At 49.1% G+C, this 22,414-nt stretch overlaps 1 protein-coding gene and 1 pseudogene across 1 annotated transcript in view; one reads left to right on the plus strand and one right to left on the minus strand.

Annotated features, from left to right (window-relative positions):
• The window catches only part of Dnah10 (dynein axonemal heavy chain 10), a 121,923-nt gene that overhangs the window by 87,872 nt on the left and 11,637 nt on the right, over positions 1–22,414 (minus strand). The window contains 10 exon segments of the mRNA XM_032886496.1: positions 1,533–1,697; positions 2,709–2,860; positions 4,755–4,927; positions 5,909–6,034; positions 7,988–8,164; positions 9,083–9,253; positions 10,230–10,424; positions 12,815–13,013; positions 14,815–15,005; positions 20,149–20,379. Of these exon segments, the coding sequence (XP_032742387.1) occupies positions 1,533–1,697; positions 2,709–2,860; positions 4,755–4,927; positions 5,909–6,034; positions 7,988–8,164; positions 9,083–9,253; positions 10,230–10,424; positions 12,815–13,013; positions 14,815–15,005; positions 20,149–20,379 (1,780 nt within the window).
• Positions 462–804, plus strand: LOC116885943 (annotated as a pseudogene).

Below are 22,414 nucleotides of genomic sequence, written 5' to 3' on the forward strand. Positions count from 1 at the left end.
CATAAAATAGAATTTATCTGACTGTTAACAAAGTCATACAGTCGGATGTAGGAGGTGCACTCCTGCAATCCCGGCACTGGGAAGTCTGAGGCAGGAAGATGGCAGGTTCAAAGCCAGCTTGGGCAACAGAGTTAAAGCCCATCTCAAGAAAAGAAATAAGGCAGCTAGGTGGGTGGTGATGGCAGACACCTTTAATTCCAGCACTCCGAAGGCAGAGGCAGGTGGATCTCTAAGTTTGGGGCCAGCCTGATCTACAGAACTAGTTCTGGGATAGCCAGGGCTACACAAAGAAACCCTGTCTCAGAAAAGAAAACGAAGCCAAGTCACTGAGCCAAGGACTCAACTGCCTCCCCCTCGAGCCCCTGGATTCCTGATGCTCCGTCCCCCCCTACTCTCTGCCCGCCTTCTCCTGCAGACGCCTTCCACAGGCTGTTTCCACCGAGGAAAAAGAATCGTATCGTATGTCCACTATCCAGAACCTCCACTCTTTCACCCCTTTTGCTGATGCAAGAAATGATGAGGACCTGCTTCCTGCTGGCACTGAGGATTATATCCATATAAGAATTCAACAGAGAAATGGCAGGAAGACCCTTACAACTGTTCAAGGGATCGCTGATGCTTACAATAAAAAGAAGCCAGTGAAGGTGTTTTAAGAAGAAATTTGCCTGCGATAGCACTGTAATTGAGCATCCGGAATATGGAGTCGTAATTTAGCTACAGGGTGACCAGCGCAAGAACATAAGCCAGTTCCTGATAGAGGTTGGACTGGGTAAGGACCATCAGCTGAAGGTTCCTGGGTTTTAAGTGCTCATGGCTCTCTGAAGCTTAAGTGAGGGTTTCCTTGCAATGAGTAGAATTTCCCTTCTGTCCCTTGTCACAAGTTTAAAAACCTCACAGCTTATATAATGTAATCATTTGGGGTCCGCTTTTAACTTGGACTAGTGTCACTCCTTCATGCAATAAACTGAAAAGAGCCAAAGAAGAAGAAGAAGAAGGAGGAGGAGGAGGAGGAGGAGGAGGAGGAGGAGGAGGAAGAAAAGAAGAAAGAAAAGAAAAAAAACACAACAAAAAAGGAAAAAAGAAAAAAAAGAAGTTATTGACAGAAGCATTTCAAAATTACTGATGGAAAGTGATGGTTGAGTTAGGTATGGTGGTGCAGGCCTTTAATCCCAGCACTCAAAAGGCAGAGGTCGGCAGATGGATCTCTGTGGGTTCGAGGCCAGCCTGGAGACCTTGTCTTTCTCACAGTAAAGAGCCCGAGGGCTGGGCCTGGCTTGGTGGCAAAGCACTTAGCTGAACATATGAGAGGCCCTGTTTCCAGCCCAGAACTGAAGCAAGCTGTGGTCATGGCTGTAAAACGATTAAGTAACGCAGGACAAGGGAGAGGGCGGGACATTGCCACCAGACGTCAAGTAAAGGGCTGGGGTGGTTAGACCAGTTTATTCCAGTCACGGAATGTGGGACCAACAGAGAATGGTGACCACCAGGCTTCTCCTTCCTTCTATGGCTGACAAGCTAGAGGCCAGGCCTACCTGGGAGCTTGTCCTCCGTTTTGGTGACTGGGGACCTAAAGAGGTTGATGGACTCGATCAGCGTTAGCCTGGAGTTGATGTCCTCGGCGTTTTTGTGGATCTGGTGGACAAGAGACTCAAACTTGCTGATGGCCTGTTTGCAGCGAGTAATGTAGTCGGCAATTCCTTTGGAGAAGAGAAAGCATTTCGGTTCCATCTCTGCCGTGCCTGGCCCCCGCCCATTGTCGACACCCGTGGTGAAGCCACTTAGCTCACAGACCCCGTTCCCACAGCTGTGCTGACTGAGAGGTGAATAAGAACCACTCAGCCCCTGAAGGCCTGGCACCAAGAGGCCAGGGCACATCCTCTGCAAGCTTAATAGTGAGTCTCGGGGTTGGGGATTTAGCTCAGCGGAAGAGCGCTTGCCTAGCGAGCGCAAGGCCCTGGGTTCGGTCCCCAGCTCCAAAAAAAAGAAAAAAGAAAAACAAACAAACAAACAGTGAGTCTCACTGCATCCCCAGACATCTGCGTGTTTACATTGGTGTGCTTGAACATGTACATACATGTCCATAAATGTGAGCATGTGTATATGCATGTTCATGCACATATGTGTATGATTGTGTGTACATATATGTGCATATGTGTGTATGCATGCACACATGTGCATGTGTATAATTGTGTGCACCCATGTATGTGTGTACATCTGTGTGTGTGCAAATTTCTATGTGCATGTGTGTGTATGATTGTGTGTATATGTGTGCACACTTTTATAAGTAGTTTATATTAACCCATTGTGATATTTGGGTTTTACAGGAAAAGATCATTATATAAGGTCTCTCTAGGGACTGGGCATGTGGCTTATAGGATAAGAGAGTTTGCTCTGTAATCATGAGGACCTGAGTTTGAACTCCCAGTGCCCACATACAAATCTGGACAAGGCTGTGCAATCCCCAGCACTCTGAGCAGAGACAGGCAGACCCTCAGAGTTGGCTAGCTAGCCAGCTGAGCCAAAACAGCCAGCCCCTGGAGCTTTGAGAGTCTCCGCCTCAAAGCGACCATGTGACAGGTCACGCTTACTTACGCACCCACACATGTGCACATTTGCATGATTACTTCTTGCACACGCACATGCACATACCGTCCCCACACGTGAGAAATAACTGTAAAAGACGCTGTAAGGTGACTAGGAGCCGTTACCTAGTGAGTTCCAGTTCAGCCTCTTGTACCCAGACCGGAACACCCGGAGCAGCTCCTGGGAGTGGTCATCTAGAAGCACGCTCTCTGCCTCGTTCAGCGTGTTGACCAGCAGGTGGTAGTGGTCCAGCATGCGCTGGATTCCCTCTGTGTACCTGAGTGCCCGGCACAGGGGACAGTGAGAGATACAGGGTAGGACGTGACCTTAAGAACTGCAGTAACATGTCCCCAGTGGCCTGGCTTGCCAGTGCCCGCCATCAGAACATTTGCAGAGGGTGTGTGGGGCTGAGACTCAGGGCCAGAGAGTGGCCTGAGCATCCCCGGCATCATAGGGGTAGCTGTCACATCCATGGGGAAGGGCCTGCTAACGTCCTGCGCCCAGAGGAGCAATTCCACGTGTGAACCACTGCTTTGCGTTGACTCCTGGTGTGATCAGGATTGCTAGTTGCACACCTCCATTGCTAAAGCTTCCTGTGGCTAGACTGAGGGTGGGGTAACCACCACCTTTCGTCACAGACCCTTGTGCTGAGCCCACCAGGCTCTGACCGGTAACAGCTCCAGCCCTCAGTCCCACAGACCTGGCTGACTTCAGGTCACAAAACGATACAGAGAGATGTGAATGTGCAAGGGAGATTTGTGAGGAGTGGGGAGGGTTGATGGGGCTGGGAGGGGGCAGGGGTGAGAGTGGACAGGGACACACATAAGTGAAACTGTAAATATAATAATAATACTTTTTAAAGAAATGAGCTGGACACAGCGGCGTGTGCCTTTAATTTGAGCATGGGGGAGGCTGAGGCAGGCAGGAGAATTTCTGCAAGTTTGAAGCCAGAGTGGCCTATAGAGTAAGTTCCAGGACAGCATCCAACTCTACATGGAGGTCTTGTTTCAATGTTTCAAATATATATGTAGTATATAGTATATGGTACATGGTATATGATAGATAGTATATGGTATATGGTATATATGGTATACAGTATATGGTATATAGTATATAACATGGTAATATATGGTATATGGTATATGATAGATGGTATATAGTATATGGTATATGGTATATAGGGTATATGGTGTATATGGTATATAGCATATGGTACATAGTATATGGTATATGGTATATGATAGATAGTATATGGTATATGGTATATGTGGTATATGGTACATAGTATATGGTATATGGTATATATGGTATATGTGGTATATGGTATATAGTATATGGTACATAGTATATGGTATATGGTATATGATAGCTAGTATATGGTATATGGTATATATGGTATATGTGGTATATGGTACATAGTATATGGTATATATGGTATATGTGGTATATGGTATATAGTATATGGTACATAGTATATGGTATATGATAGATAGTATATGGTATATGGTATATATGGTATATAGTATGTGGTATATGATGTATATGGTATATGGTATATGTGGTGTATATGGTATATAGTATATGGTATATGGTACATAGTATACATAGTATGTGGTATATGGTATATGATAGATAGTATATGGTATCTGGTATATATGGTATATAGTATGTGGTATATGGTATATAATGTGATATGTGATATACAATTATTGATGTAATATATTAATATTGTCTATTATATGTTATACTATATATGGTATATATTTATTAATTACCTTTAAGAGCTTCAGGTGGTGACATTAAAGAGGCAAATTCATTGATACAGTTGCTTTCCTTGCAAACACAAGGCCCTGAGTTCAGACCCCCAGCTCCCATACATAAAACTGAGCACGGTTCCACACCTTTGTAATGCCAGCCCTGGGGAAGTGGGAACAGGCAGATCCCTGTGAGTTACGGGCCAGCCAACCTAGCTGACCCAGTGAGCCTCACGCCAGTGAGATTCTCCTTGACAAACAAGCGGAGCCGTGCCTGAGGGGAATGCCCACGGTCGACCTCTGGGCTACACACACACACACACACACACACACACACACTTAAATACAACATCAAAAGAGTGTCAAGAGGCCCTGAGACCAAAACAGTCCCCTCTGATTGAAGAATCATCTTGTCACCTGAGGAACTTGTCTTCTTGGAGGGCCACATTCCTCGCCAGTTCAGGGACAGTGAATCCCAGCTGCTCTAAGTACTTGGTTTCGTTAATAATCTCTCTGAGAATGGGAGAGAAGTTGATGACAAACATGGTTCCCCTGTCTACGACAGCCGAGTCCTCAGATGTGATGGTATTCTGTGGAAGAGAAGGTACACAGCTTGGAAATGCCTGTCTGTCATTGCTCGAACAACTACGCACAAACCCGGCAAAGAGCAATGTAGGCCCTTTTCCCAGTGGGTGGGCACCGACAGGAACTAGTGGATTACATGTTCTGTTTCTTGGAAGATTTTTTTTTTAAATAACACCCCTGAAACAAGGCCTTGAAAACCCCATCTCCCCAAGGTACACGGGCCCTCATGGTGACAGAGAAATTACTTGCTAGGAAGAGTTTCAGGGGCAACATATGTAAACTGCCAGATCCACAGGCACTGGCCTCCTGAGTGGTGGCCACGTGTCAGGACCAAGGCCAGGAAAGAGGGTGACAAAAGGTGACATTTAAAACCAGTTGTCTGTGGGTCTGCAAGGTGGCTCTGTGATAACCTGTGCTCAATCTCTGGGACTTCACAGAGGAAGGAGAAAACTGGCTCCTATAAGCTATTGTCTAATATACACCACACACACACACACACACACACACACACACACACACACACACACACACGCACCCGACTGTCGTCCAGCCCGTTCGATTATTCTTTTAATGTGTGCACATATGTGCAAGTATGCAGGAGGTACATGCATGTGTGCATCCGTGTGAAGGGGAGAGAACAACCTTAGGCATCATTTCCCCAGTGTCCTATTTTAAGACTTATTCGGGGACTGGAGAGACGGCTCAGTAGTTAGAGCACTGACTGCTCTTCCAGAGGTCCTGAGTTCAAATCCCAGCACCCACATGGTGGCTCACAACCATCTGTAATGGGATCCGATGTCCTCTTCTGGTGTGTCTGAAGACAGCTGCAGTGTACTCATATACATGAAATAAATAAATCTTTTTAAAAGGCGGGGGATGAAGGTGCTCAAGGGGTCAGTGTAGCTGCTGCTGGTACCTCTGCTCCCTTTCCATCCCCTCGAGGATGGCAGCCTGCCCTGCTCTGTGGGGAGTGTGGAAGGGCGCACCTTGGTGAGTAGGCTCTTCTTCATGAGGTTCGGGAGGCTCTGCTCTGTGGTCTCTTTCCAATGTTCGTACTTCACATCTTCATACTCCTTCATCTTCCTCCCCACCTCCAGGTACCTCTGCTTCACCTAGCCGGGGATTGGAGCACCCGTCACGTTTGTCCCGGAAACGGACACCTTTTGCTCTCCTCTCTCTACCAACCCCGTCTCTTTTTATGCGTGCGTGCGTGTGCATTGGAGTGTTCTGTAACACCGCTCTGGAAAATGTTCACACATGGTGGCCGGGTGGTAGCGGGGTCTGCTCAAGGTCTTTTGACTTGAAAACCAAGCTTGGTGTAGCACAGAGCGGCAAACTATAGTCTGCGCACGAGGAAAGGTTTAGATGTGTTTTGAGAGAAGGCTCGGCAACTAGGAACACTTGCTGTCCTTCCTGAGGACCTGGGTTCAGCTCCCAACACCCACAGAGCGGCTTATATCCACCCGTAACTCAGACTCCAGGGGATCTGATTGCCCTCTGCAGGCACCTACACCGAGGTATGCAAACTCTCACACAGACAGAAATGCATAAATAAATACAACATCAAACATATTAAATGGCTAAGAGGAAGTAAAAAGGAGGCCAGGGCGGTGCTGGCCCACACCTGTAATCTCAGCTCTCAGGCTAGGGGATGTATGGGAGGCTTAAATTCCAGGCTAACCTGGTCTGTGAAGCAAGACTCTGCCTCAAAAAAAAAAAAATCACAAATGTTTTCGTGAACATGTGACACGTGAACACTGTGCAGACTTCACACACAGCAGCCAGAACTGGGAAGTCACGTCTGTCCATCCGTGTGTCACCAAGAGGAGCTTCCTTGGCTTGATGGGGCAGCGTACATCATGTGACCCTCTGATATACACTATACAGATCTTTAAAAGATGTTTAATTTTGGGGTTGGGGATTTAGCTCAGCGGTAGAGCGCTTGCCTAGCAAGCGCAAGGCCCTGGGTTCGATCCCCAGCTCCGAAAAAAAGAAAAGAAAAAAAAAAGATGTTTAATTTTTAATTACGTGTATGTGAATGTTCACGCACACCTGAGTGTGAATGCCCGTGGAGGCCAGAGGGATTGGATCCCCTGGAGCAAGAGTTACATGTGTTTGTAAGCCACCCAATGTGGGAGCTGGAATCCAAATCAAGTCCCTTGAAAAAGCCGGATTTGCTCTTAACCTCTGAGCGCGCTCTCTCTCTCTTTCTCCAGCCCCAAATTCTGAAGTTTTTTAGAGGGAAAAAAAAATGTCTATCATCTTCTGCTTTACCACAAACAAAAAGCTCTGGAGGAAGGGACGCCTAGAGTTAAAATGACAACGGTCATAGGGTGGGCATGCGGCTCAGTTAGTCAAGCATTTATTTAGTAGCCACAAACCTCAGGGTTCCACCCCGAGAGAGAACCACAGGAGCCAGCTGTGGTGCCGGCCATCTCTAGTCCCAGGACCCAGGGGATAGAGGCAGAAGAATCAAGAGTCCAAAGTCATCTCAACTAAATAGTGAGTTTGAAGTCAGTCTAAGCTTCTTAAGACTGTCTCAGCGGGGGGGGCTCACACCTTTGATCCCAGCACTGGGGAGGCAGAGGCAGGCAGATCTCCCTCCGTGTTTGAGGCCAGTCTGGTCTACAGAGTGAGTTTCAGGACTGCACAGAGAAACCCTGTCTCAAAAAAAAAAAAAAATCAAAACCAAGAGAAAGAGGGAGAGAGAGAGAGAGAGAGAGAGAGAGAGAGAGAGAGAGAGAGAGATAGGCAGGCAGGCGGATGGACAGACAGATGGGCAGTTGGACAGACAGACAGACAGACAGACAGAGAGGCAGGCAGAAAGGCAGAAAGGCAGATAGCTGACGGTGGTCACCCTTCAAAACAAGCTCAAATCCATGAAGAGGCAGGCAGGCCTCCTAAGCTCTGAGACTGGAAGAGAAGGCAAGAAGGAACCTAGGATATGAAGGCTCAAGAAACAGGGTGTCTGCAAGCACGGGCATGCCACTGGCCAGCTGAGGTGGCAGTCACCCTGCTAAAGAAGGAGCGCATGGCGCACGCAGCCGCTAGAGGCGGTGACATACCTCCTGGCCCCTCTCACTGTCCAGGAGTTCCTCGACCTCCATGAACCGAAGGATGGTGTGCTTGATCCTGTAGAAGAGGGACCGCTCCCAGCATATGGCGCCTGCCACGGGAGGGTGGTTCTTGTAGAGCGGAGGGTTGTCCAGGTTCTGCTCAAAGATCTTATTAACGATATCAATCTGAAAAGCAAACAGGTGCCCTTGTCAGCCTCCCAGGCCCTGCCAGCCAGGCAGGGAGGAGGACTGAAGGGTGCAAATATGAGGCAGGTGTGACAGAGCCTTGATCCCCGCCCCCCCTACTTAGCCCCACCCCCAGGTCCATCCCAGCACTGTTGTATGTGGGGAGCCAGGAGATTTAAACGAGAATACAGTCTTACTGCTAGCTTAGTGTTTACTACTGTGGGGGTCTGGATTTGCTTAGCCCATGGGAAGGGCTACTATTAGGAATTGTGGCCTATGGGGGGAAATGTATCACGAGGTAGGCGGGCTTTGAGGGCTCTGATGCTCAAGCTTTGCCCCGTGCAGGAAAAGTCGGTCTCTTCCTGGCTGCCTTTGGGTCAAGATGTAGAACTCTCAACTCCTTCTCCAGCCGCCATGATGGTAAACGGACTAAGCCTCTTAAGACTGTAAGCCAGCCCCAATTAAATTGCCATTTTAAGAGTTGCTTGGCCGTGATGTCTGTTCACAGCAGTGGAAACCCTAACTAAGACAACTACTCTCGGGGGCTGGAGAGATGGCTCAGTGGTTAAGAGCACTGGCTGCTCTTCCAGAGGTCCTGAGTTCAAATCCCAGCAACCACATGGTGGCTCACAACCATCTGTAATGGGATCTGATGCCCTCTTCCGGTGTGTCTGAAGACAGCTACAGTGTACTCAATAATAAGTAAATCTTAAAAAGACAACTACTTTCTTTCTTTCTTTCTTTCTTTCTTATACCCTCTAATCTCTTTTATCTAAGAGTTCCTGATTGGGTTGAATTATTGGAAATCCACAAAGCTGTTCTAGAGGTGATCACTGGCTGGCGGTCATTTTAAAAGGAGTGTCTCTGGGCTGTGGTCATGTGTTCACTGCCAGGGTAGCCATGGTCCCCTGTAGTCACCTCCTTGTAGTACTGTGCCAGGATGTCGTTAAACTTCATCATCATCTGCCGGTTGATGGCTTCCCGGGATCGGATATGTTTGAATTTTAGCAGCATGTCGAAGGCCGCTTCCGCCGAGCGAAGCGTCTTGAAAGATTCGTCAATGAAATGTTTTGCTTCTTTCTCAATGACCTGCCAGAAGAAAGAGGAGGAGGAGGAAGAAGAAAGGGAAGGAAAGTTAGAGGAAGGGAGGTGGGAGGGAAGGAGGGAGGAGGGGGGAAGGAGGAGGAGGGAAGGGAAAAGAAAACAAAAGAAGGGTTGGGGATTTAGCTCAGTGGTAGCGCTTGCCTAGCAAAGCGCAAGGCCCTGGGTTGGTCCCCAACTCTGGGGGAAAAAAAAAAAAAAAAAAAAAAGAAAGAAAGAAAACAAAAGAAGAGAAAAAAAAAAACAGAAAAAGTTGGAAGAAAAGGCTACAGCTTGTCACAGTCTTGCCAAGAAGCTGGGTGAGGGGGCTCAGAAGCTTGGAATGGGGCTCTGTTGTGTATTAATGAAAGCTGGTTTCTAGTCAGAGAAACTCTCGTGGGCTGGGGCATGGCTCAGTTGGGAAAGTGCTTGCCTCGAAAGGATGAGGAGCTATGTGGGGACCCCAGGACCCACACCTGCCACCCGAGCCCTGAGGGCAGTGGCAGAGGCAGGAGTATTGCTAGGTTTCAGCCTCAGGGAGAAAATGTGAGGCTGGGCTCAGGGAGAGACACTGCCTCAAAGAAGTATGTGGGGTGTGGCCCAGCAGGACAGACACCCTCTTCTGGCCTCTGAGTGAGTACACAGATGCATGCAACACTCGCGCGCGCGCGCGCACACACACACACACACACACACACACACACATGCACACACACATGCACACACGTGCATGCACACACACATGCACACACACTCACACACACACATGTACACACACACACACACACACACACACACACACACACACACACACACACACACACACGATATTTTTTTTTTTTTTTTTTTTTGGAGCTAGGATCGAACCCAGGGCCTTGCGCTTGCTAGGCAAGCGCTCTACCACTGAGCTAAATCCCCAACCCCACACACGCATCCTTAAAGGAGCCTCTGCTTCTATGGTCGAATCGATGCTTGGATCACTTGCCAGAACTTCAAGCTTGAAGTCTTCCATCACGTATTTCCAGTATGGGGCGGACCTGATGCTGAAGGGGTCAAAGTTCAGAGTCTCCATAGGGGCGACCAAGCTGTCTACCCTGCAAAGGACATCGTCGATTCTCTTGGGGTCCCCTGTCACAGCCTTGAGCTCTGGGCCAAATATGTTGTAAAATTCTTCCAAGACCTGGTAGCGGGGCACAGAATGGAAGGGGGTTAAGCATCCTTGGGTTTACCTTGAACATTCGAATCGTAAACAGATAGCGCTTCAAGAGTCCCAACCCACAGGCAACCTTGTCCCCGTACTGAGACCTTGGGTACTACGCCCATACACACAGGATAAGACTCAGAGGCCCCGGGGCCCGAGAGAGATGGCTCAGTGGTTAAGAGCACTGGAGGGTCTTACAGAGGACCTGGGTTCGATTCCCACCGACCATATGGCAGTTCATAACCCTCTGTATCTTGTTCATTCTGGATGCTTCCCATGTGAATGGTGGCCAAATATGACATCTATCATACAAGGACACCAGAGAGAAGGTGAGTCAGAGGTCTTGGTAGCTTTACCAGGCTGAGGTGGGGAGGAGGTGTTGGTAGGACACGAAATAAAAACAGCTTAACCCGCTGTGTGGGTCTCCACTCTGTCAACCATGCTAAAATGTGTTTGCACACGCATGCCTGTTGTCCCTGTGACTCCACGTCAGCACGAAGGGCTTTGTTTACTTTGAGACAGGGTCTCCTATGTAATCATGGATGGCTTGGAACTCTCTAGGTAGACCAGGCTAGCCCAAGATTCACCCACCCCTGCCTCTCTGGTCCTAGGACTGAAAGTGGGCACCGCCACGCCCATCAATTTTATATCTGGATTTTCTGCTGACTTTGCTCCATATAAAGATGCACTGAGGCTGGGGTGTGGCTCAGTTGGTAAAGGCACTTGCCTGGTACGCATGAAGGCCCGGCTTCCATCCCCCGCACACATACATCAGTTATCAATGGCTATAACTCGAATTCTAGTGGTTGGAACGTGGAAGCGGGAGGATCAGAAATTCAAAGTCTTCAATGACAAAGAGAGTCTGAGGCTACCCTGGGCTACATGAGACCCTATCTTTAAAAAAAAAAAGTCAGGCTGGAGAGATGGCCCAGTGGTTAAAGAGCCCTGACTGCTCTTCTAGAGGTCCAGAGTTCAGTTCCCAGCAACCACATGGTGGCTCACGACCATCTGTAATGGAATCCGATGCCCTCTTCTGGTGTGTCTGAAGACAGCTACAGTGTACTCATATAGAATAAATACATCTTTTCTTTTAAAAAGGTCATAAAGATTAAAAACAATAAAATGTACAGAAAGGATTTTAACGGTCCATGCGCTGCAGTGACAAGTCGAAGGAGAAAGATGTAGGAAGAGAAGGTGTCCTGTTTCCATTGTCTTTCCAGAAGGTTCCCTGTTTGGTCGTGTGAGGGCATGTATATGCCCATGCGTGTGCACGGGCTGTGTAGGAGGAGCCGAGGTGGATGTCAAGTGACTTCCCCCATCGCCCCTCACCCGGTTTTTATGCGTTCGTTGTGATGAAGCCAAGGCAGAAACTCGAGGCAGGAACCGAAGCAGCTCGCCGACTTGCTCTCCACGGCTTGCCTTAGCCTGTTCTCTATCTGTCTGTCTTTCTCGTTTAATCCTTCTCTCGTATATTATATCCCGACTACAGTTCCCCTTCCTCCTTTTCCCCTAGTCTCCCCCCTTCACGCACTACCCTCCCCTACCTCCCCTCAGAAAAGAGCAGACCTCCCAGGGACATCAAGTAAACATGGCCGTACCATGCTACAATAAGATCAGGCACATGGTGTCCCATCATGGCTGGACAAGGCAATCCAGTAGGAGGAAAAGGGTCCCACAAGTAGGCAAGAGTCAGAGACAGCCCCAGCTCCTTCCTGTGGGAATCTCACCTTGCTTGTTTGTTTGGTTGGTTTTGTTTTTGAGTCTCTCACTGAACCTGGGACTCTAGTATTCATCATGCCTGGTGGTCACTGAATCTCAGCGATCCACCTCCCCAGAACTAGGATTATGCAGACTCTCAGTTTAGGCTGTGATATGGGGGCTAAGGATCTGAACTCAGAACCCTCATGGTCGCTACGGCAGTGCACTATTGACAGAGCCGGCTCCCCAGACGGGGCCAGACATGGATTCAAAGCCAGGACAAGGAGAGCTCCAGAGGTGGCCATGCAGAGAGAGGTCGGAGCCCAAAGAAAAGTTGCAAAGCCTGCTGGGAAGATGATTCAGTCAGTAAGAGCCATGAGGACCCGAATTTGATTCATAGTGACTTATGCTTGTAATCCCAGTACTGGGAAGGTGAAGACAGGGACCGCTGAGGCTCACTGGCCAGACAGCCTAGATGCACGCAAAGTCACAAAAGACCTGGGGGTGCAGTGGCACATTCTGGTATGTTCTAGAACTCTATACATCTGTCTTTCAATAGTTTCTTTCTACTGGGCTCTTCAGGCCGACAGCATGATGGCACCCTTCATCCAAAGGCCAGAACGCGTCCTTCCATTAGACAAATCCATACACATCCCGGAGGTGGTTCCTACCCGTAGAATATCTGAGAGGTCCTGGCAGATGTTGGCCATATAGTCTGTTCTCTCAAACAGCCGCTTCCGGTCAAATTCCCATCGTGCCTCCCGACCGGAAGCCTCAATCTTGGCCCGGATATCGAAGTAGGATTTCTTCCATAGCTTGAGTGTGTTTTTGGCCTCCTGGGTTTTGAACTGGGCGTTAGCTCTGTTTTCCCTGTTAAGCAGAGAGAGGCCAGGCTTTGAGCAAAGACGCAGTTGCCCACATCTGAACCACGCTCCCCCCAATCCCCTCGGGGCATTGGTGTCTGGGAGGAGTCTTATCCTCAGGAAATTCATCCTCACAGGCCATTGCAATCAGGACGCAAAATGGCCTTCGAACTGGGCCCAGGCCACGCCCAGTAGCCACCCAATCTAGTTCCCTGGAAAGCGTGGGCGACCACGTGAAGAAGAGGAAAGGTAGCTTTGTGCCTGTCTTATGGTCACGCTAATGGCTGAAATTCTAGGGCACGCGCCCTGCCTGAAGCTGAACTCACTCTACATCATGCTTATACAAAACAGTTTAAAAAAAATCATTGCCCCGAACACGTGACAGGCTACTCCTCCTCAGGGGCCAAGCCCAGGGCTGAACATCCCCTGGCTCCCTGCCTCAGTTTCTCCAAATATAACTAAGGAACAAAGTCCCAGCCAAAATCACACAGGTGTGGCTGGAGAAACTGCTCAGCTCCTCAGAGCGTGGACTGTACGGTCCTGAGGTCCAGAGTTCAGATCCCAGCATGCACTTCGGGCAGCTCACAGTGCATGTAACTCCACGCGGATCTGATGCCCTTTTTTCGGCCTCTGCTGCAGGTAGTCGCACAGACACACACCCATACACACTGATAGAAATGAAATAGTCCATGAGTGGTGAGTCAGCACTCGGGAGGCAGAAGCAGGCAGAGCTACACGTACCAAGCTCCAGGCCAGTCAGAATTACATAATGAGACCCTGTCTCAAAAATAAATCAATAGGGGGAGCTGGAGAGATGGCTCAGTGGTTAAGAGCACCGACTGCTCTTTCAAAGGTCGTGAGTTCAAATCCCAGCAACCACATTGTGGCTCGCAACCATCTGTAATGGGACAGCTACAGTGTACTCATACATAATAAATAAAACCTTTTAAAAAATAAATCAGGGGTTGGGCATTTAGCTCAGTGGTAGAGCGCTTGCCTAGCAAGCGCAAGGCCCTGGGTTCGGTCCCCAGCTCTGAAAAAAAAAATCAATAACTTAAACTTGAGAAATCATACACATACATAATTGTGTTATGCAATGTAATCATATATGGAATTGTGTGTTCCGCTGCATAAATGAAATATATATGTGTATATATATGTTACTTTTGAACGATGGAATATTATTCAATAATAAAAAGGAATGACACATGCATCGTGGATAAGCCTCAGAGATTCCGTGCTGAGTAAAATATCACCCAGAAATGACTTTGAGCCGCATGATCTCCAGGCCTTGGGATTTAGAGAGAGAGGGTGGAAGCTTGAAGTGACTGCTAAAATGCACATGGCTTCTTTGGGAGTGAAAAAATGATGTTTCTTTTAAAATATATTCTAAACTAATGTGCATATGTGTGTATAGGTCCATGTGAGTGCAGTACCCAAGCAGGCCAGAAGAGGGCAGCAGATTCCCTTGGCGCTCTATTTCCGGGCAGGAGGTTGTCGGCTGCCCGGGTGCTGGAAACTGAACCCTGGTCCTCTGAAGGAGCAGCAAATGATCTTAATCGCTGAGCCATCTTTCCAGTCCCGTGCTCATAAATTGATTGATGTGATGGCTAGTCCCAAGAGTATACTGCCAGCATCAGAATCTCCGTGAATTATTTTACAGTGCTGGAGACGAAACCCAGGCCCTTGGCACACTGGGCGCCTGCTCTACTGCTGAGCCCCAGCCCAGCCCTGAGCCGTGCACAGGCTGCACAGGGCCACTGGACTCCCAGAAGGGAACCCCAGCGGGCCCTGTGGCTTCTTCTCACTTGAACAGAGTGCGTAGGTTGATGACTCGGCACACGCGCTCAGCAATCTCCCAGGCAATTCGCTCCATGAGCGGGATCATCCTCTCGTCTCTGTTGTAGTGTCTAGATATGATCCAGACCATGCGCAGGGCACTCATCATGGATGGAATGGTGTCCAGGACCACGTGGAAGTTGGAGCCGTGGGTGATGTTCTGCCAAAGCCACACAGAGGGGGCAAAAGGGGATAGAAGAGGGACTTAGTCTCAAGGCCAGGAATTAAGCTCTGTCTGCCTTTCTGTCTGTCTCTGTCTCTGTCTGTCTCTGTCTCTCTGTCTCTGTCTCTCTCCCTCCTTTTCTCCCTCTCTCTGTCTGCTTTTCCATCTCTCTCATTCACACACACACACACACACACACAAACACACACACACACACACACACACCAGGTTAGGGCCTTTTCCAAGCACAGCCATTAGCCTTCTCCTTCTCTTTGTCTTCTGGAAGTAACCACCACAGGTCAAGAGTGATCATTCTACCCCGCAATCAGCAGCCTGGGAGGTGACCCACTCTCCAGAGAGGCCGGGCCTCTGAGACTTCACGTGAAATAAAGCCAAGGACACTCAGAAGAGCAGGCAAGAAAGCAAGCCATTCTGGAAGGGCATGAACCACCCAGCAACTCAATGGATGCCCCCGGAGGAACCCTTCCCACATCCTGACCCACTAAAATGGGAGACAGTGGTTTTATCAAGAAGACGGTCACACACCCATACACCAGAACGGTGACTGTCCTAATTAATGCCAGCTATCAACATGACACAGCCTGGAGTCACCTGAAGAAGCCTCAATTCAAGAATTGCTTCAATCAAACTGACCCATGACTGTATCTTTCAGGAATTATCTTAGTTGATCATTGATGGAGGAGAGAGCCCAGCCCACCGTGGGTGGCACCATCCCTAAGCAAGTGGGCCTGTACTATGTAAGAATGATAGCTCAGGGCATGGAGAAATGGCACCAGGTTAAGAGCACAGATGGCTCTTCAGAGGACCTGGGTTGGATTCCCAGCACCCACATGGCAGCCACAACCATCTCTGTCTCCAGTCCCAAGGGATCTGATGTCCTCTTCTGGCTTCTGAAGGTACCAGAGACACACACGGTACACAGGTACATGCACAGGCAAACACTCGGGCCCGTAAAATGTTTTCTTTTAAAGGTTTCAAAGGAAGAAAGCTTGCTGACTCATCAGTGCAGCAGGAAGCAGATGAGGAGCCCGGTGGGGTTGCGGATCTGAGGAGGAACCTGCAATTCCGTGTCTTTTAAGTTAGTATTACAACCCCATCATACAAACGAGAGGTGGCGTGGTGCATCCTGGGAAGTCCAGGTGCAACAGAGCTGTGCACTTCCTGCTCCCATGGCTTACTTCCTCCAGGAAGACCTCTACCTCTCGAAGGTTCCAGAATCTCACAGAACATCAGTACTATAAGCCCCTGGACGGCAGACAGTTCCATTCAAACCGCAACACAGCATGGTATGCTCGTGAAGACAAAGATGCAGGAACACAGTTAAAAATAATAGGGGTTGGGGATTTAGCTCAGTGGTAGAGCGCTTGCCTAGCAAGCACAAGGCCCTGGGTTCGGTCCCCAGCTCCGAAAAAAAGAAAAGAAAAAAAATAATTAAAAAAAAATTAAGAACACAGGAACGGCTGGGTGGTGATGGCGCATGCCTTTAGTCTCGGCTCTTGGGGGGCAGGGAGATCTCTATGAGTTCAAGGCCAGCCTGGTCTACAAAGCGAGTTCCAGGACGGCCAGGGATACAGTGAGAAACCCTGTCTCAAACGAACAAGCAAACAAACAACTCTACAGGAACAGTTTGGACACCTGAGAGCATGGTCTGACACGTGGTCATAGCATGGTCTGACATGTGGTCACAGCATGGTCCAACTCTATGAAGAAGCTCGATTCCCCTGAAGCAAAGTGCAAAGGGACAGAGAGGGGACGACTGCACTCTTGTGATGCACAGGGATCTGGGGGAGGCAGAGGTGAGACTCGGTGTTTAATGGGTTTGGGGGTCTCGGTGTAAGGGCTGAAGGTAAGTACATGTAGACCATTGTAACAGGTTTTGTCAAGGTTTGCTCTTGCTATGTAACAATAAATACTGGTCCCTGAGGTCTGGTTACGCTCAGGGATGAGAGAATCCTCATGCACATCAAGTAAGGCTATTCGATCTTGCTTCTTAATTTAAAACATTCGGGGGCTGGAGGGATGGCTCAGTGGTTAGAGCACTGACTGCTCTTCCAGAGGTCCTGAGTTCAATTCCCAGCAACCACATGGTGGCTCACAACCATCTGGAATGGGATCCGATGCCCTCTTCTGGTCTGTGTGAAAACAGCTACAGTGCACCAACATTAAATAAATAAATCTTTAAAAAAATGTTTTAAATATTAGATTGAATGAAGATGCCGACAGCTGATAACTGGGCAGAAGAGAGGTGGGTGGAATTTCAGTTCTGGGCTTGGGGTCTGAGGAGGACCATGAGGGAGAGAAGAGAGGAAGATGGAGAAAGAAGGCACCATGGGATAGATGAGTTAAGAAAACAGCCACTGGGTTCGGTCCCCAGCTCCGAAAAAAAGAACCAAAAAAGAAAAAAAAAAGAAAAATAAAAGAAAACATGGCCACAAGGGGCTGGCCATTGGAGTTAAGAGCTGCCCAAATGGAACATGGCACGTTATAACTCAGGGCTATTGATGGGAAATAGATTCTAACAACACAGAGAATAGCTATCTGCCCAGCTCTAGTGCTTTAAAGTCTTGGGAGGATATTAGCCGAAATGCCCAACAAAAGGGAGACAGAACCTGTAGAGACCATATCCAGTGGATAGGCACGGCCCCCAGTTGAGGGATGGGGCCACCTCAAAAATATGAATCCAGAGGGGTTGGGGATTTGGCTCAGTGGTAGAGCGCTTGCCTAGGAAGCGCAAGGTCCTGGGTTCGGTCCCCAGCCCCGGAAAAAAAAAAAAAAAGAAAAAAAAAATATGAATCCAGAATTCCTCCTGTGAAAAGGAAATACAGGGACAAAGAGTGGAGCAGAGACTGAAGGAAAAGGCCAATCATAGACTGTCCCACCTAGGGATCCAGCCCATCTGCAGACACCAAACCCAGACACTATTGCTGATGCCAAGAAGCACTTGGTGACAGGGGCTGTCCCCTGAGAGGCTCTGCCAGAGCCTGGCCAATACAGATGCAGATGTGCTCAGCCAAACATCGGATTTGAACATGGGGACACCAACAGAGGAGTTAGGGTAAAGACTGAAGGAGCAGAAGGGGTTTGCAACCCCATAGCAAGAACAACAATATCAACCAACCAGACCCCCCCCAGAGTGCCCAGGGACTAAACCACCAACCAAAGAGTCCACATGGAGGGCCCCAGGGCTCCAGCCACATATGTAGCAGAGGATGGCCTTGTTAGACATCAATGGTAGGGGAGCCCTTTGGTCCTGTGGAGGCTCAATGACCAGCATAAGGGAATGCTAGAGCACTGAGGCAGGAGTGGGTAGGTGGGCTGGGAGCACCCTCCTAGGGGCAGGGGGAGGTGAAAGGGGAAACTGAGAAGGGGGAATAACATTTGACATGTAAATAAATAAACTAACCAATTAAAATTTTTTAAACGCTTATCATAAGTGTAAAGGTTCTTATCATAAATGTAAATGTAAAGTGTCATTTACCTGGGAACTGAATGATCAAAGGTGGAGTAGAACCTGCCCCCCCTGGGGTTGGGGATTTAGCTCAGTGGTAGGGCGCTTGCCTAGCAAGCGCAAGGCCCTGGGTTCGGTCCCAGCCCCAAAAAAAAAAAAAGGGAAAAAAAAAAAAAAGAACCTGCCCCCCATTTGAAATTAAATAATTACTACGACAGGTTTGAATTTAATGCTGCGGATAGTTCGGATAGAAGTGGTACTGGGACTGACGGGCTATCACCGCCAGTGAGTGCTTGCCTTAGAAGCACAAGGACCCGAGTTCAATCCCCAGAACCTGGATTAAAAAGCCAGGTGTGGGTGGCACACTCTTGTCATCCCACACCCAGGGAGGCACAGACAGGGGAGTTCCTGAGGCTCGGGGATTGAGCTATGTGGTTGAGCTCCAGGCCAACGAGAGACCATGCCTCAAGGGGATACAGCAAGAGCTGGAGACATGGCTTGGTGGTTAGGGGGACTGGGATTCGATTCCCAGCACCCGTGTGGTGGTTCGCAAACATCTGTAACTCCTGTTCCAGGGGGATCCCAACTCCCTCCTCTGCCCTCCATGGGCATCATGAATGCCAAGGTCATTGACAAATGTGCAAGCAAAATGCCCATTAAAAAAAAAAGCGGGGTTGGGGGTTTAGCTCAGTGGTAGAGCGCTTGCCTAGCAAGCGCAAGGCCCTGGGTTCGGTCCCCAGCTCCGAGGGGGGAAAGAAAAAAAAAAAAGCTTGGTGTGTGTTGTGGTTTGCCCTGGAGTTATATGTATTTTGATGCTAATTCCACTGCCCCAAGGACAGCTGCCTAGTCACTTACTCAGGAATCAGGTGACTTCACCAGAACCTTCTCCCCACTGAATCTGTAAAGTACAGGTGAGGGGCAGGTATAAGATAGAAGGAGGCCTCTCATTGGAGGAGAAGGAAGGATGGGTGGGAGAGAGGTTTGAAGGAAGAGGAGGAGACTGACGAGAGAGACAGAGGAGAGGGTGAGAAGCCATGGCAGGTGATGTTAAGATCTCGCTCTGTGTATTTACAGGTTGTTATTAATGATCTCAAGGGATGGATGGTACCGGGCTTTGTATGTTTAAGTGGGCAATTATATCTTACCAATTGGAGCTAAGATTATTGCGTTGTGTGTTCTTTTATGTGAGGGTTTGAGTGTAGGAAAGTGTGCGGCTGGGATGTGTTTCCGCCAAGATATCTAGCAGATATCTTGGGGCACCGCGGTGCGGACCTAGCGGGGTAAAAAACAACTATACTTTTTTATTTTTATATTTTTACAACAACAGGTGTGGTGAGAGGCAGAGGCAGGTGGATCCCTGAGTTCGAAGCTAACCTGGTCTATACAACTAGTACCAGGATAGCCAGAGCTACACAGAGAAACACTGACTTGGAAGAGGGCAGGGGGAGGGAGAGGGAAAGGGAGAGAAAGAAAGGGACTCAGGACTCAGGTAGCCCAGGCTAGCCTCAAACTTCCTACATGACCAAGGATGGCCTTGAATTTCTGATCCTTTGCCTCTACCTCCTGAGTCCTAGGATTACAGGTAAGAACCACCTAAATGTAATTATAAAAATGACATCTGTGCAGTTCCTCACAAAGCTGGCTTCCCAGAATGCAACCGGTCCTCCGTACCTTGAAGTGACGCTCCACGGTGGATAGGAAGCGCACGTTGTCCGAGGCCTCCATGTGGAGTTTGAACAGCTCTGTCAGGACAGGCTGCACGTTGGCTGTGAGCATGGACTCCGCCTCTTTGATCACCTCCAGGACTTTCCTTACGAATGGCAGCTTCGTCTGCTCATAGAGGGCGCTCAACGTTGCGTTTCTTTCTCGCCAGAACTCGATTTCAGCCAGAGGACCATTGCCCTGAGAGAGATGTGAGCACCCAGAGACACACGGTTATGTGGGTGGACACGTGGTCGTTTCTACAGTGCCATTGTCTCTGTGGCCTTGGCTCCATACAGAAGCAAGGCAGTAGAGGGTTTCCATGTGGGCTTCTCATCCTGCATGGTCCAATCCAAGTGGACCTCAGGACCCTACTGGGAATGCAAGACAGAGCCCTGCCTTTCCTGGTGCCCCAACAGTGGCAGAAACTGACACTACAAAGGAGAAAGCATCAACCCCACAGGAGAGAAAGTGGCCCAGCCTGTGCTCTGAGCAAACTCCCTAAAGCAAGCGCGACTTCCTGTTCGGGAACCGAGAAATGTATCCTCTCTTTATTCTGTGTCTCTGTGTGTGTGATCATGTGTGTATTGCACATGTGTATGTGTGTATATGTACATGTGTGTATATGTATATGTGTGTGCTTGTAAATACATATGAGCATGAGGCATCTATGCTTGTGAGAGTATGTGATATATGTACACATGTGCATACACACCAATGTGTGTGTGCTTGTGAGAATGTATGTGTTCATGTGTGTACATGCTTAGTCATCAAGGGGTGGCATGCGTATGTATGTGTGCACACGTATAAACATGAACATATGTGCATGAGTATATGTGCTCATGACAGAAAAAGAGAGCATGTGTTTGTGTTCATGTGTGTGTGCATTGAACATGTGTATGTGCATATACATGTGAGTGTGTACACATGATTGTGTGCTAGGAAAAGTATGTGTGTGTGCACATGTGTGTATGTGTGCATGCACACACACATGTAGACTAGAGTTCAGCCTTGGGTATCATTCAGTATCATCTTGTTTTGATTTTTCTTTTCTTTTTTTTTTTTTTGAAACCAGATCTTACTGGGTAGCCCTGGCTGACCTGGAACTCACTGTGTAGAGCAGTGTCTACTGCTGGGATAAGACACCACTGACCAAATCAGCTCGAGGAAGGAAGGGCTACATCAGTTTATGGCTTCCCAGCACAGTCCATCCCGGAGAAAGTGGGGCAGTAACCTGAAGACAGGACCTGAAGCAGAGGCCAGGGAAGAATGAAGCTCACTGGCTTGTTCCTCATAGCTTCCTTGGTCTGCTATCTCGTTCGGCCAGGACAACCTGCCCAGGGGTGGCACCACCTACAATGGGCTGGGCCCTCTCACATCAACCCTCAATCAAAGTACCACAGGTTTGCCCACAGGCCAATTTACTGGGGGCATTTTCTCAGTTGAGGTTCCTGTTTCCAAACTGTCTCGAGCTTGTGTCAAGTTGACATAAAAGAAGCCAGCAAGTGGGGGGGGGGTCTTGAAGTCGAAGAGATGCTTGCCTCTACCTCCCTAACGCTGGGACTAAAGGCCTGGACCACCAGGTCCCCACATAAGCTTGCTTTTTTATTTAAAACAGTTGACTTGGTTGCTAGGGAGGGCTAGCCTGTGGTGATCTGAACAAGAAGGGCTCCCATAGACTTGGATATTTGAGTGCTTAGTCATCAGGGGGTGGCAGTATTTAAGAAGGGTTAGGAAGATTGGGAAGAGTGACCTTGTTGGAGTAGGTGTGCCATTGCGGGGGTGGGAGTGGGGGGTGGGCTTTGAGGTTTTAAAAACCCAAGCCATTCTCAGTGTCTCAAGCTCTCCCTCCCCTTCCCTCCCCTCCCCTTCCCTTCCCTTCCCTCTCCTCTCCCCTCCTCCCTACCCCCTCCCCCTCCCCCTCTCCCTCTCTTCTTCCTTCCCCCTCCCCCTCTCCTCCTCCCTTCCCCCTCCCCCTCTTCCCTCTCCCTCTCCCTCCCATCCCCATCCCCCCCCTTTTCCCCTCCCTCCCTCTCTCTCCCTCTCCTCCTCCCCCTCCCCCTCCTCTCCCCTCCTCCCTTTCCCTCTCTTCCCTCTCCCTCTCCCTCCCCCCCCCCCCTCACTCAGACCTGTTTGTCCTTTTCCTTAAAACAGCCAGGCAATGAGTCCCCCCGGCCTCAGATTTCGGGGAAATCCCTCCCTCTCCCCTCCCCCTCCCCTCCCCGTCCCCATCCCC

The sequence above is a fragment of the Rattus rattus genome, chromosome 16 (genome assembly GCF_011064425.1).
Source record: "Rattus rattus isolate New Zealand chromosome 16, Rrattus_CSIRO_v1, whole genome shotgun sequence".
Classification (NCBI taxonomy): Eukaryota; Metazoa; Chordata; class Mammalia; order Rodentia; family Muridae; genus Rattus; species Rattus rattus.